The sequence below is a fragment of the Myodes glareolus genome, chromosome 6, assembly GCF_982192425.1.
Source record: "Myodes glareolus chromosome 6, mMyoGla1.1, whole genome shotgun sequence".
NCBI lineage: Eukaryota > Metazoa > Chordata > Mammalia > Rodentia > Cricetidae > Myodes > Myodes glareolus.
In genome coordinates, this window is record NC_142031.1 from 1,261,316 (window position 1) to 1,273,365 (window position 12,050).

Genomic DNA, 12,050 nt, shown 5'->3' on the forward strand with positions numbered 1-12,050 from the left:
CAGGCTCGAGGAGCAGTCTGCCCTGGCTGGCTCTCTAGGGCTGGACAGAGGTGTCCTTGGGTTCATTCCCAGGACACACTGTCCCCAGACAACTGCACAATCCTTGTGCCTTCTGCCGACTATAATCAGGTCGTGCTTCCAAGGCTGCCTGGGGCTCAAGAGCTCTTCAAACAAACAGCATCCAGGGAGTTTGGGGCAGTAGATGGAAGGGGTCTGGCCTGCCTAGCCTAGCTTCAGAGGAACCATCGGACCAGAGGCTTGGCACCTCGGCTTCTACTTACCCCACATGCCATAGGCTGCTCCAGCGGGCCTGGGGCGGGCACCTGCGGGGACAGCGGCACCTGGAGCAGGTGGGGTATCTGCTAGCTCACTCCACTGCTCCAGCCTTTCCCAGCGCGTGGGCCGGGCTCGGTCTCTCCCCGCCTTCACCCCCACCTCTTCCCTCCCCCGCTTCCCTCCTCCCCCGTCCCCAGCCACTTACTGGTCCGAGGGGTCACAGTTGCCGTCCGCGGAACCCAGCGTCACCTGTGGGTAGACGGGTGAGCCTGAGCGGGGCGGGGCCCAACTCAGGGCCGCCCCACTTGCCATAAACCCAACCCACCTGCGACAGCGGCAGGAGAGGCAGCAGCAGCAAGAGCCCCTGTGTGACTGGCGGCCCGGGGGCCATGTTCCGCAGACACAGCGTAACTCAGTCCAACGTCCGCTCAGCTTGGCGAGGCCCCGCCCCGGGCCTTGTCAGCTGAAGGTCCAGGATCACGCCCACCTTGGTGTGCTTCCCTCCTTGCTCCCGGCCCTCCATTTTTCTGTCCCTAGAGGTTACTATCCTGGAGAGCGCGCGCACGCGAGCGCGCGCGCGCACACACACACCCACCACCCCTCTCTGCGTCTTCAAGGACCAACGTGAGCCCTACGAGGGAATAGAGCAGGTCTTGCTCTGGGCATGGGACACGAGTCTCTCTTGTATCATACTGACCCCTCACCCAGCCACCCCTATCCGCCATTTCCCCATCCCCATTCACAAACCAGGTCTCCTGAAACTTATGGGCTGCGTTGGTTTGTGGCCTTTTAGGACAAGTAGAACCCATCCTCATATTGCACAATCCTCTAGGTAAAAGGGGTGGGGTCTACACCGTCAATAAACTGGGGTTTAGCTTTCCAAACCGCCACTCAAGGACACTTGCTATGCATCTTCCACGTGGATACATCTGGAGCCAGCCCCTGGCTTCGGGCTACCGAGATGCTGCAAACAGACCACTTTCCAGCACTCCTCCCTCAACCTGAAATGCCTGCTTCTTCTACCGCTGAAGTGGCTGCTTCTTCCTGGGGGAGCTTATTAATCTTTTCTCCTCCAGGCTAGGTCCTCTGCCAGGCTGCTCTACCCTTCAGGGTTCTGTCTACAGCTGACCTGTGCCTTGCCATCAAGGGCCCTTTCTGACAGAGACCGATGAACTTCTCTCCAGTTTTATTTCCCTCCTTTGCTCTGCCTTAGCTGTGCTTGATGCTGGGGGGTGGAGGGCGTAGCACCAGAATAGGAAGAAAGTGCAGCCGGAGGCCCAGATCAGAGCCTAGGGTCCAGAGAAGAGAGGACCTAGGTAGGATAGTGTTGCCTGCCTGGGGCCCTGTACCTCCAAGGTCACTGAGCAGAAATCCCCAAAAAGCGCTGCTTTAAGGTCAATGTTGCTGGCTCCCTTAGGGGCGACGTCAGGCGTCAAGGTATCAAGGGCTAAGGACAGCACCCAGGTCCATCACCCCATGGCCCCGCCAGGCCGGGGAAGGCTAAGCAGGCTCTCTTGGTGGCTTGTCCCCATGGGGCGTAGTCACGCTGCACGGGTAGGAGGGTGAGCTTGATGGAAAGCATCCGACAAGCTGTGCTCCAGAGGGCAAGAACTGGCGCGGTGCTGGAGCAGGAGTACAGCTGGGTGGGCTAGGGCCCGGAAGGCAAAGTCTGTTCTTTTCAGACAAGTGTAAACCCAAACTCACAAGCTGGGCCCCCTTTGTGCCTGCCCATCCCTTGGGTGGGATCATCTAGGTTCCTGGGACTTGGGAGGAGCTGGGAGACTTAAGGGACTTTCTCTGGACTTTGACACCTCTTGTCCTCCGCTTCTCCTCCCTGCACCTTTCCAGGTCTGGACCAGGCTCAACCCTGGCTTTGCACCCCCACAGCACCTGAACTGCATGCTCTTAACCTCAGTAATCTAGATCTGGAGGGCTTTTCCAGTGACTGAGTCAGGGTGAACTCCTTCTAGCTATCTGGCAAGACTGCACCCTCTGGAAGGTTCTTACTAGGCAGAACACTGTTTTGTGGGTTGGGGTCTGTGAGAAGGGAGAGTGGGTCAGGCTTCCTCCAAGCTCTCCTCCCACCCTACTTTGTGCTTAGCCAGCCCCCCCACCCTCACCACTGCACACTTACTGTTGGTTCTTAGAGTTTATTGATAGACCTGCGCTTTCTCCTGGGATCTCTAAAGCCTGAGGAGATGCTGGTGGGTTTGGGATCTGGGGGTGGGGGTGGGGCATCTAGGAACAGGCTGTGTGAGGATGGATTAGTATTTCTTGGTTTGTGTGTATGGCGGGGTGGGGGGGGAGGTCTTGTTGTTCTCAGGGCAGCAGGAAGTAGCCATGTCTGTAGGGCTGGGGAGCTCTGTCTCTGGGACTGTTCATTTGAACCTGCCCAGCAGGAAATGCCCAGGTTCCAGACCTAGGGGAATGGGTTGACCCGGCCCACAAGGGTGGGTGGGAGGGTCCAAGAGGCTCTGTGGGTTCCTGTGGCCTCAGATTCCAGCCACCACATGGGCTACAAAGATGACTTTGTAGGTTTCCTTTCCATCCCCCCGGAGCTGCAGCAGGGTTGACACCATGAGTGGATGGTCCGGCTGGAAGGAGACGTTCCTCAGTAGGCTTTCCAGACAGATCTGTTCATTCCCTGTGCCCTGCCTACTTCACCAACCCTTCCTGCCCAGCCTGGGGTCCCAGCACCTACATCAAAGTCAGCAGGTGGTACCCAGGAGATGCTGATGGTCTTGGTCTGACCACGCTCCACAGAAGCCCTGGACGGCTCGATGGAGAAGCCCTTGTGCTGCAGCCATGTGACACCATCCAGGCTGAACTCCACAGTCTGCAAGGCATTGGACCACTGGAAGTTAGAGGATCAGGTACTCGAGAGATGAGTGTGCCCAACTTTACCTACCCCTCAGCTCTGATCAGGGCTGCCACCCCACATCTGCTGCAAACATCCTGCACAAGTCCAGGAGAGGCCAGGGAGGCCAAGGAGGCTTCTGGGGTTTAACGCAAGCTAGGGTTGTAATCACCTTCCTTGGTGATGGCTGGGTAGTCCGGATACAGCCCACTTGCAGCTCTCGGGTGGCAGGTGGGATTGGTGTGTCTGTGTCAAACTGGACATAGTTCAAGGTCACCAGAATGGGTTTTATCTCCTCAGCTTCTGGAGAGGGAGATCTAGCTGAGAAGTGGTTAAGAGGGAAGATGTGGCTGGGGAGGGAGGGAGCTGACCAGGGTCAGGCAGTGAGGGGAGCTGTCAGGGATAGGCAGCACAACAGAGCTAGGGAGTGAGGCTGGAACCTCTCAGAGCAATCTTCTCGGTAGAGATCATCCTGCCTGGCTCTGGGGCTGATGGGCTGCAAATCTGCTCTTCCAATGGGCCTCAGTATGCATTCCTACTGGGCTTGGGGTGCTGGAGGGCCCGCTCACTGCTCCCCAAGGTTATCCCTGCCTCCCCTTTCCCTGAGCCAGAAATCACGTTGTGGGGGCTTACCCTCTCTATGTTCTGCGTCCAAGGCAGGGATCACTGTCAGGGACTCCACAGGCACATCCAGTGGGTCTCCTCCCTCCACAAACATCATGTGCTCACGGGCAGCACCCTTCAGCAGGATCTGATGGGAGACTGTCTGGGGACAAGAAGCATAGCAGACTGCCCTGCGGCTGACGATTGGGAACTGAGGCGAGCTGAGGGGTGGGACCTGAAGAGCCAGGGATGCTGATCCCTGCCTGACATCCTCCAACACGGGGTGCCAGGTAATAAACACCTTCCATTAGGGGCAGATGAGGGACACACAGGAGTCCCTCCCAGAGTGAGATGGGATCTGTGAGGGCCCTGCTATGAGCTCCACCTTTTCAAAGAGCACCACTTGGAGCAGGTCAGAGAAGTAGAGGCTCTCATGGTCTGGACTGAAGGTTACAGTGAATTCTTGAGCCTTCCCAGGATGCATGAGTCCCTCAACTGGAGCAACACTGAATACGCTCTGCCCGTTGTGGTTCTGTGTGCCTGTGGGCAGGACGGGGTTATGATCAGCTCTGTCAGGACTGCTCCACTGAGCTCACAGCCCTCTGCGTTCCTTTGTGCCCGGTGTCTTCATGATTTGTCTTGCCCAGCTCCACGCCACATAGTACCCTCATTTCCCAGCACATATCTCCTCATGGTTCTGTACCCCTGTGGTTCCTGACAGTGTGTTAGTTAACTCACCAACAATTTCGGTCCTCTGCTCATGGGAGGTAAGGAACTTGGGTAGCTGCTGCCGGGTCTCATCCCTTTTCCTGGACAGGCTCTCCAGCTGCATCCAGAACTTAATAGGAAGTGACGATTCATTCTGTAGCTGCAAGAACAAGATTTCACACAGTGAAAGAACCCTAAGCTGCCTACGCCAGCGTCCCTAACTAACAAACCCTAAGCTGCCTACACCAGCATCCCTAACTAACATACCCTTGGCTGCTCTATGCCAGTGTCCCTAACTAACAAACCCTTAGCTGCCTATGTCAGTGTCCCTAACTAACCCACCCTAAGCTGTCCTACGCCAGCATCCCTAACTAACAAACCCTAAACTGCCCTATGCTAGCATCCCTAACTAACAAACCCTAAGCTGCCTATGCCAGCATTCCTAACTAACAAACCCTAAGCTGCTTACGCCAGCATTCCCTAACTAACCCACCCTAAGCTGTCCTACGCCAGCGTCCCTAACTAACCCACCCTAAGCTGTCCTACGCCAGCGTCCCTAACTAACAAACCCTAAGCTGCCCTATGCCAGCGTCTCTAATGAGATTGCCTGCTGTTGGATCACACCAGATGGGCCCAGGTGACATTATGCTCCAAGTCCTTTCTGGTGGCATCGCCAACAGTAACCACAGTGACAGTGTTTGGAATTCAGTCACTCAGCTCACACTGGCCTTTTCTGAGGCTGACTGGCAGCCTGCTTCCCTGCCCAACTGTGTGGCCAACTCTGTGCCTGTCAGCTGATCTTCAGAGCTTCTCTTAGCTGAACTATATCCTCATCTAGTCTCTTTCCCTCCCTCAACCCTGTCTTTGGAGAGCACCCTGTCTGGCACTCCACTTCAGGATGCCACCAGTGCAGGCAGGCAAGTAGGTTGCTTGAGTCCAAACCCAGGGTAGCCCTCAGGGTGAGACAAGACCATGCTCATGGAGAGATGAGGGTGCCCAACTGACAGCACAGGTCTCCACAGAGGTCAATCCACGGGGGGAGGGGCACCTAGGCAGAGTTCCAAAGACGTAAATGAGAAGCAAAGCAGAAGGCTTGATGCAGAAGGACAGGAAATATCCTTCAGGCCAGAGCTTTGGCTGAGGGCCAAGGGAGGCTGCTCCCAGCTTTCCCACAAGTAAATACTGGGGTCCCTGCTACGAAGACGTCAGAAATGACAGCCTCTTGGGAACAGAGAATTCAGGAGAGGCAATCTATGCCTTCAGGTGTTTCCCAACCAGCTGGGTACTTTCAAATGTAGAGTTCACTGGCTCCAAGAAATCCTTTTTCAGGGAGCTGGGACAAGGAAGGGCTTAATTCACCTTAAAAGTTGTTGAGACAGATTCTTTGGCAAGCACATAGCCCATGTTGAGGATGTTGCCTTCGATGGAGCACGTAATCATGGATGCCACACCTGTGCCAGTCAGGGTAAGGCTGAGAGTGCCTCTCTTGGTGATGATGTCCAGGATTTCTTGAACCTAAGGAGATCACGTGCTTTAGCAAAGAGCAGACATAGGAACTCTGCCGTGAGTAGCTGGCAGGTAGCATTGTGGCCCTGAGATGGCCTGAGGATCTTTGCCTCCACAGACTTGTTGACAAGAGCTGGCTCAGAAAGACAGACTGCTTTCAGGCTCTTGCTGATCACCTGGGCCTGAGAACACAGTGGTATCTGACTGCATCACCGTCCTTCAGTGTGGGGGTCTCAGGGCGGCAGTACTGCCTGGGGGGGGCTGCACAGTCCTGCAGTGTGGGGGTCTGGGGCAGCAGTACTGCCTGGGGGGGGCTGCACAGTCCTGCAGTGTGGGGGTCTGGGGCAGTAGTACTGCCTGGGGGGGGCTGCACAGTCCTGCAGTGTGGGGGTCTGGGGCAGCAATACTGCCTGGGGGGGGCTGCACAGTCCTGCAGTGTGGGGGTCTGGGGCAGCAGTACTGCCTGGGGGCTGCACTCACCAGCATGCTCTCACGGGGAGAGAAGGACAGTACCAGGGTTTGTGACTCGCCAGAACACAGCTTCCTGGAGGGGTTTATCAGGACAAAGGGGCCATTGGGGCTCAGCACTGAGAACTCCAACTAAGGACTGAGTATCAAGGATGAATATAGTATTTTGCAGGCTCTGCCACGCACCGCACTCCTGTCTCCAACCCTGGAAGCTGACTCACTGAGCACGGATAAGGATACAGCAAGGTCCTCAGGAGAAGTGTTCTGGAGGGTGATCCTCTTTATACTTCGATGCCCTGGAATGTGGCAAAGTCAGGTTACAGATCCTAGACCCCTAAGGAGCATCTGTTTCTACAGCAAGGTCAGGGAGCAGCTGGTGAGAGTAGCAGATATGTTCTCAGGAGAAAGGGCTGTCAGTGGAGAATTAGGACTTACCTACAGCAATGTCACCAAAGTTAAGGACACTACTGCCTTTGTTGGATGTCACCACAATGGATGGAGCCACTACTGGACACCATAGTTCCAGATATAGAGTATTATGGGGGCTAGAGGCAGGACAAGGACAAACAAGGGCAGATTAGGGTGACCCTGTCTCCCAGGCCACAGACCCGACCAACAGTAGAGGAGGGACAAGGGTCACACCCCATCCTGTCGCAAGAACTCCACACCTGAATCTCAGAGGTTCCAATGCCTTCCTGTCTTTGATGTCACCACTGGCAACAACACAGGGGACCACAATCCTGTCAAACTTCCCCTGGAAGGATCTGGCCAAGCTGGCTTGTGCAGCTTGGTATTCAGGGGAGCTGGAATGAAACCAACAACGTCCATTCATGTATGTACCTCATGACCTCGTAGGCTCTGCCCCTAGAGTACTCTGAGTGGGACCAGACCTTCCACGTCTTTGATGCTCATGCCCACTCTCTAGGACTCTGGGCTCAGGTGGACTCTCTGGGCAAGGTAAAAGCATTAAGAGGCAGAGCTCAGGGCTACCATGGGTCCAGGTGGTGGCCACACCAGTTTTGTTTGATAGACTAACTTTCCCACCCTTCTTTGGCTCCTGTAGGGACCTTCTTCCCCACTGCAGGCCCTGGTCATCCAGAAAGAGGGAGTAAATATCTCCATCACTTCCACAGGGACAAGTCCTGGGCTGGCAAGTGGCCCAACCCATCAGGGCTTTCTTGGGCTCAGTTATTCATTTGGGAGGCTGGGGAGTCAGACCATGGCAGAGTCTGTTCAGAGGGCTATCAGGCCCATGGGAATAGTCAAGGAGTAGATGTCTCAGAAGAGCCCTGGGCCCTGCTATTTCGGAAGCCAGCCAGTCTGCACCTGCAGCCACACAAGCCAGGGAAGCTGTGTTCCAGGCAATGCATTGGGAGAACCCTCTGCTGAACTGCACAGGGTGGGCTTCATCAGATCAGGGCAGGGCAGGTCAAACACAGACTGGGAGGATCCCTCCAGCCTACCTGACTCTGAGCTCCTGCCTATGCAGCTCTGGAGTGTGGGGCGTGGAGGCCCGGGTCGGTCGGTCCCGGTTGTGAACCCGAACCAAAGGCATGGACGGTTTCCACGTTTCCTTCCTTTGGACTGTTTCTTTTTGGAACTGTAAGCAGGAACAGATGCTGTGGGGCTCAGTCTTCTGCTCAGCAGGTGTTACACTGCTCCCCTGCCCCAGGCCCTTCTGAGGCCTAGCTAGCAGGCTTGGTCTGCTTGCTGAGTGACAGGAGCTGCCAGTTCAAGTGTGGAGTGAATGGTACCCTCAAATCAACTGGCTCGCTAGGGGAGTCTGACAGCAGGCACATCAGGGGATTAAAAAAGTAAGCAGTGGAGACAGGTAAGCATCCAGGGGCCTCTGGGAAGCCCAAGTGAGACCCTCCAAGGACAAGTTCATAGCCTGAAAGGTCTGACATTAGAGAGACCAAGCCACAGGGAAGTAAGCAGTCGGCCAAACTGGGGCCCTCAGTCTCCTCAAGTCCATGCCTTTCTGCTCCCTCACTGCCTCATCAGAAGGTGGAAGGTCAGGGCTCTTTGCTCGTGTATGTGGTATAAAGGAATGAGGCCAAGGCGTGGCAGAAGGACAAGCCTGTAGCCAGTGGCCTCACAACTCCCTAGATTGGGGCAGCATGTAAGGCTGTACACACTGTTGGGTGAGGCTTGCCTACTGTTTCAAGGCTGCCTTCCCAAGGTGCTTTCTGTGTTATCCTTCATGAGAGGCTATTCTGGGTTTTTATCCCAGTCCTGCTTTGGTTCAAATTCTGGCCACCCTTGGGGACGCCCTCACCTCCCTCTGCCTGTGGTGCTTTCATGAGAGGGAGAGGTTTGCAAGACAATCTTCTCCCCCTCCTGGAGCAGCTCGGAGCACAGTGCCAGGAAAGTCTGCCCTGTACTTCTGGGACACGCAGGACAGGTTGCAGTCCCAGAAGTCAGAGACCCACACAACTGCATCCCCCTTCCCTGTGCTGGCGTGGCTTTGCTCTTCCCATGCCTCTTCCCTATGCTGGCGTGGCTCTGCTCTCCCCATGCCTCTCCCTGCGCTGGCGTGGCTCTGCTCTCTCCATGCCTCTCCCTGTGCTGGTGTGGTTCTGCTCTCCCCATGCCTCTCCCTGTGCTGGCATGGCTCTGCTCTCCCCATGCCACTCCCAGTCCTGGCGTGGCTCTGCTCTCCCCATGCCTTTCCCTGTGCTGGCGTGGCTCTGCTCTCCCCATGCCACTCCCTGTGCTGGTGCTGGTGTGGCTCTGCTCTCCTTGTGCTGGCGTGGTTCTCCTCTCCCCATGCCTCTCCCTGTGCTGGCGTGGCTCTGCAGGTGTGGCGCTGCTCTCCCTGTGCTGGTGTGGTTCTGCTCTTCCCATGCCACTCCCTGTGCTGGCGTGGCTCTGCTCTCCCCATGCCTCTCCCTGTGCTGGCGTGGCTCTGCTCTCCCCATGCCTCTCCCTGTGCTGGCATGGCTCTGCTCTCCCCATGCCACTCCCTGTGCTGGCGTGGCTCTGCTCTCCCTGTGATGGCATGGCTCTGCTCCCCCTTCCGGCCACTATGCACCTCCTCTAAAATACTTCACTCACCGGTTTGTTCTCCTTTTCCTTGTTCAGGATCTGAATGGCTTCCTTCAGGATTACCTCATGTGGCAGCACAGGCTGGAAGGCCACTTGGACCACACACTTCTGCAGAGAGACACCAAAACTGCTGACCCTTCCGCAGAATCTCAGAGGGCAGAGGTGGTCCTGCTGGGGCACCTCTCTCCTCCCATAGTGTTATGTACTCTCTCTCTCTCTCTCTCTCTCTCTCTCTCTCTCTCTCTCTCTCTCTCTCTCTCTCTTTCTCTCTCCCTCCCTCCCTCCCTCTCTGGTTTATCCAAGACAGAGTCTCTCTGTGTAGCTCTGGCTGTCCTGGAACTCTCTGCAGACCAGGCTAGCCTCAGACTCACAGAAATTTACCTGCCTTTATCTCTCAAAAAGCATGTGCCACCAAGCTTGACTGCATTTCTCCTAAGGTTACTTTTTTGAGGTTCTCCCTCATCGCTACCCTAGGAAGCTGGGGTGAACTTCAGGCCATGTATATTGTGGGTCTGTTAACTGGAGGTGCTGAGAGAAGGGTCCTAAATGGGTCAGAACCTCAGCAGACTAGAGAAGAAAGGAATCTAGCAACAAGGAGCCCTTCTCTGTCTGCAGCAAGTCCCCATGGGACATGTCTCAAGAAAGATTCCACGGTGACTTGCTGACCACATCTCCTTGATGCTCAGGAGGTGGAAGGGTGTGTAGGGTGTGAAATGATGGGTAAGAGGGAGAAGAAGAAAAGACAGAGGAGGAAAGGAGTGAACGGCGGAGTGAGAGGGGAGAAGATGGAGCAAAGGAAGAGGAAGAAGGAAAATAGAGCCGAACACTTCCATAATTCAGTGGGAGATGGGAACCAATACCAAGGTAATTCAGAATTTTTAATTCAGAAGTTTTACAGGACATGTTTTAAATAACTGTATCCACTGAATCTTGCTGGTGACCACACAGACACTGGTGGAAGTGGGTCGCACAGCTGCGCTCCTTGAGGCAGGTGTTGTGTGGCCTTCTTTAGCTCTGTCTGCTGCGCGTCAACACTTGGCTCTTCTGATTGTCTGCACACCTTCCTTCCAGCCGTAGGCAGGCACGTGCTGGGCAGCTCCCTCACGGACAGGTAAGGTCAGGGTCACCTCCATCCTCTGTTCCTGAGTCCCCAGCTCACACCCTTGGCCATGCTGTGCGCCAGTACCTGTGGTTAAGGTGTGCCAAACCGGGCACCTGCCTCCTAGCCTGTCAGTGGGGCCCATGCTCACCTTTCCTGGCAACACAGTCCCCACGGATGGTGAGATGGTGATGGGTGAATCAGGGGGCAGCAAGAACTCAAAGGATGTTGGTCCCACTGGGGTGGCTTCCTCGGACCCAATTCGAGGCAAGGAGTGGGTCAGTTTGTTCATGCTCAGGTGCGAATTGATGACATACAGTGTGGACACGGTGGTGTCATACAGGGCCGTGGCTGAAAACTTGATCTGGTAGTGGGACAGCTCCAGAGGCGGGTGGACACCAACTGCTTGGCAAGACACCTTGAAGCACCTGAAAGCAACCAGTGTGGGTGGCATTCGTTTTGTGTCGCGGCAACCGTGGGTGGAGGATACACATAACTCCCCACATGCCAACTGTGATGGACAGGCCTGGTGAGCTGGTGATACCCCAGGTGCCCAAGACGTAGTCCTACGGTTATCACGGTTGCTTACAACCTGATTAACCAATGTGGGAAAAATGTAGAAGAAAAGTATATAAACAAGATAAAAACCTGTAAATTGCTTTAAAAATAAGGGTTGCAGGGCTAAGTGATGGCTCAGAGCAGAGGCTCTCAATCTTCCTAACGCTGCAACCCTTTAATACAGTTCCTCATGTTGTGGTGACCCCCAACCATGAAATTATTTTGTTGCTACTTCATAATTGTAGCTTTCTTACTGTTATGAATCATAATGTAAATATTTGATATGTGACCCCCCCCCAAAGGAGTCTTGACCCACAAACTGAGAACCACTAGCATGGAGGCTAAGAGCACTGGCTGTTCTTGCTGATGACCCAGGTCCAGTTCTCAGTACCCACACGGGGGCTCCAACCACCTGAAACTCCAGTTCAAGGGGAGCAAAGTCCTCTTCTGACCTCTGGAGGCCCTGTGTGCATATAGGGCATATTCAGACAAGCAAGCAACCCACATGCATGTAAATAAAAAAAAAATTTTGTTGTTGTTTTTTGTTTTCTTGTTTTTTTTGTTTTGTTTTTTGAGAGAGGGTTTCTCTGTGTAACAGCCCTGGTTATCCTGGAATTTGCTTTGTAGACCTGAACCCAGAGAGCCGCTTGCTTCTGCCTCTGCTTCCCAAGTGCTGGGATTAAAGGCATGCGCCTCTACTGCTTGGCTAAAAATAAAAATTTTAAGAAAATAAAAATGTAGTCAAAGGAATTGATTTCTGACTTTTTATTTTATTTTTTTATTTTTTGTGTATGTGCATTGGTGTGTGTGTACATCTGTGTGAGGGTGTCAGATCTTGGAGTTAAAGACAGTAGTGAGCTGCCATATGGGTGATAGGAATTGAACTCAGGTCCTCTAGGAGAACAGCCAGTGCTTTAACCACTGAGC

General features: G+C 54.6%; 1 protein-coding gene across 9 annotated transcripts in view; it reads right to left on the reverse strand.

The window, feature by feature from the left end:
• The window catches only part of Cfap74 (cilia and flagella associated protein 74), a 64,002-nt gene that overhangs the window by 972 nt on the left and 50,980 nt on the right, over positions 1-12,050 (reverse strand). Inside the window, exons 25-39 of one of the 9 annotated variants that reach the window (XM_085690182.1) lie at positions 10,717-10,993; positions 9,476-9,574; positions 7,882-8,018; positions 7,087-7,221; positions 6,854-6,963; positions 6,659-6,714; positions 6,431-6,550; positions 5,804-5,959; positions 4,475-4,604; positions 4,122-4,276; positions 3,767-3,899; positions 3,306-3,436; positions 2,978-3,112; positions 482-525; positions 282-323 (exon numbers count right to left, since the gene is read on the reverse strand). In XM_085690182.1, the coding sequence (XP_085546308.1) occupies positions 282-323; positions 482-525; positions 2,978-3,112; positions 3,306-3,436; positions 3,767-3,899; positions 4,122-4,276; positions 4,475-4,604; positions 5,804-5,959; positions 6,431-6,550; positions 6,659-6,714; positions 6,854-6,963; positions 7,087-7,221; positions 7,882-8,018; positions 9,476-9,574; positions 10,717-10,993 (1,860 nt within the window). Of the gene's footprint in view, positions 1-281; positions 342-481; positions 526-601; positions 785-978; positions 2,871-2,977; positions 3,113-3,305; positions 3,455-3,766; positions 3,900-4,121; positions 4,277-4,474; positions 4,605-5,803; positions 5,960-6,430; positions 6,551-6,658; positions 6,715-6,853; positions 6,964-7,086; positions 7,222-7,881; positions 8,019-9,475; positions 9,575-10,716; positions 10,994-12,050 lie in introns of those variants that run through there. The other 8 variants (XM_048416804.3, XM_048416797.3, XR_015002121.1 and 5 more) reach the window with 8 other exon arrangements.